This window comes from Hipposideros armiger, unplaced genomic scaffold, assembly GCF_001890085.2.
Source record: "Hipposideros armiger isolate ML-2016 unplaced genomic scaffold, ASM189008v1 scaffold_96, whole genome shotgun sequence".
Lineage (NCBI taxonomy): Eukaryota > Metazoa > Chordata > Mammalia > Chiroptera > Hipposideridae > Hipposideros > Hipposideros armiger.
In genome coordinates this window covers 932,252-934,074 of record NW_017731446.1, presented here as the reverse complement: position 1 = coordinate 934,074, position 1,823 = coordinate 932,252, and the positions used below count along the sequence as shown (strand labels likewise).

Here is a 1,823-nt window from a genome sequence, read left to right as displayed (position 1 = left end):
ACTAATCTTAAAAGCAAAGGCTAAACAAAACAAACCAAGAACAACAACTAAAAACTAGGCAGCCAAATTTCCAAACTTCACTTTCTACGTAAGTAAAATAGGGAAAATAATAGACCCACCTCATAGAATTGTGGGAGGAAAGTAAATCCCATTGAATGATAGCTGTTATACGTAGTCTCATTGCTATTTATAAATTCACTTGAGGGGATTAGGAAGTCTGTCTTGTTTCCTTCTAGCCACTAAGAGGCGCGCTTTGGAGCAGTAGGAACGAGGGCACAAATAATCTAAAAGCGGGCGGAGGAGCGGCTTCAACTTCTGGCGGAAGTGGGTGCCCTTCTCCCCGCCCCCCCCACCCGTTCTTGGAAGCTCAGAAAGCATTCCAAATAGTCTACGTTGTCCCAACAACAGGTAGGACAATTTTTCAGCTCTACTCCTAGATATTAATGTCTAGGAAACACAGGTCTCCCTCGACTTTTTTTTCAGTATTATTTCTCTGAAGTTTATTTTGTTTGAACGACCAACAGCCGGAGGTTCACGCCTTTTCTCTGCCAGGACCCAGAGACTAAGTCCCATCGGCCCTCGCGCACCACCTTCCCGTCTCTTCCTCTGCGCTGCCTCCGGAGGTGGCGCTCATCTTTTACACGGTGAGTGTTAATCCTTGGTCATCCGCGTCTCTGCGGTCTGCACCAGTACGCATCGCCCCCCTGGTGAGGAGGTCTGTCCTTCCGAGCGGTCGTCTCGGTGGATATTGTCCTCGTCGCCTGGGTGGAGCGCGTACAGGAACAGAACGAAGTGACCCAGCCGGTAATGGAAGTTCGCTTACGAGGGCCGCTTGGCGCGCCTATGGAGGCCGCCTGGGATCACGCTCAACTGCGGACAGCTTGTTTGAGCTCCGGGAGCACAGGGCGCCGGTTGGGGCCAGACTATGGGGGCTCCTGGGGGGCATGGAGCGATCCGGGGGTAGCTGCCTGACTGGCCTGGGCTCGAGTGATTGGATCACTTCGCTCAGCGATGTCTGCCCACGTGTATTCTACATCTGTTGTCCGACGGTCCCTTCCCTGCAGTTTCTGGCCTTGGACTGTCGAAACANCTTTCAACGACCCTATGAAGTTACTCTTAACATACCCAATTTACAGAAGAAAAAACTGAGGTACAGAAAAGTTAATTATCTTGCTTAAAGTCACACATCTATGACAGTGGTGGAGCGGATATTTGAATCCAGTTATGCTGGATCCAGAGGATGTACTCTGAACACCACATTAAAATGCCTCTAGAGAACAGACAGTGTACACTTAAGAGTTTGGGTTTTAGAGGTAGCAGATTGGGTGTCAAGCCTGCCCTCTGCCATTTGGTCACGGTGTAGCCTTGGTGAAATGACTTATCCTCTCTAGGCCTCCAGATTCCCACTGGTTAAATAGACTTGGTAACAGAACCCGCCACATGGAACTGTAGTGAAGACTGAGATACTGAAGCACTTAGCATAATGCTACACCTCTACTATGGTCACAGTTGGTCTGATCTGCTGAGGAGCCCCAGCCCTGGCCTGTCCACCATGATAACCTTCTCTGTGTCTTCTCATTTTCCAGGAAGCTGGAGATGAACAGGCCCAGTAGTCCGCAGCGAACCCACCCCAATTTCTTTTGGCCGGGTCACCTCCTGGACAAGCTGCGGCTCTACCTGCCCACTGTGACCATGGATCGGAGCCTGGCGCTCTTCAGTTGTGTCCAACACCGGCCCCATGCCTATGCGGCTACCTACCACCCCAACCACTGGTGGCCCATTAGGAACATGAACTACGTGACCTGCACCTATTACGATGCTCC

At 50.9% G+C, this 1,823-nt stretch overlaps 1 protein-coding gene across 1 annotated transcript in view; it reads left to right on the top strand.

Annotated features, from left to right (window-relative positions):
- The window catches only part of EFCAB12 (EF-hand calcium binding domain 12), a 20,209-nt gene extending 18,507 nt beyond the window's left edge, over nucleotides 1-1,702 (top strand). Inside the window, exon 7 of the mRNA XM_019645945.1 lies at nucleotides 1,587-1,702. Within this exon, the coding sequence (XP_019501490.1) occupies nucleotides 1,587-1,600 (14 nt within the window). The 3' untranslated portion in view covers nucleotides 1,601-1,702. The remainder of the gene's footprint in view (nucleotides 1-1,586) is intronic.
- The last annotated feature ends 121 nt before the right edge of the window (nucleotides 1,703-1,823 follow it).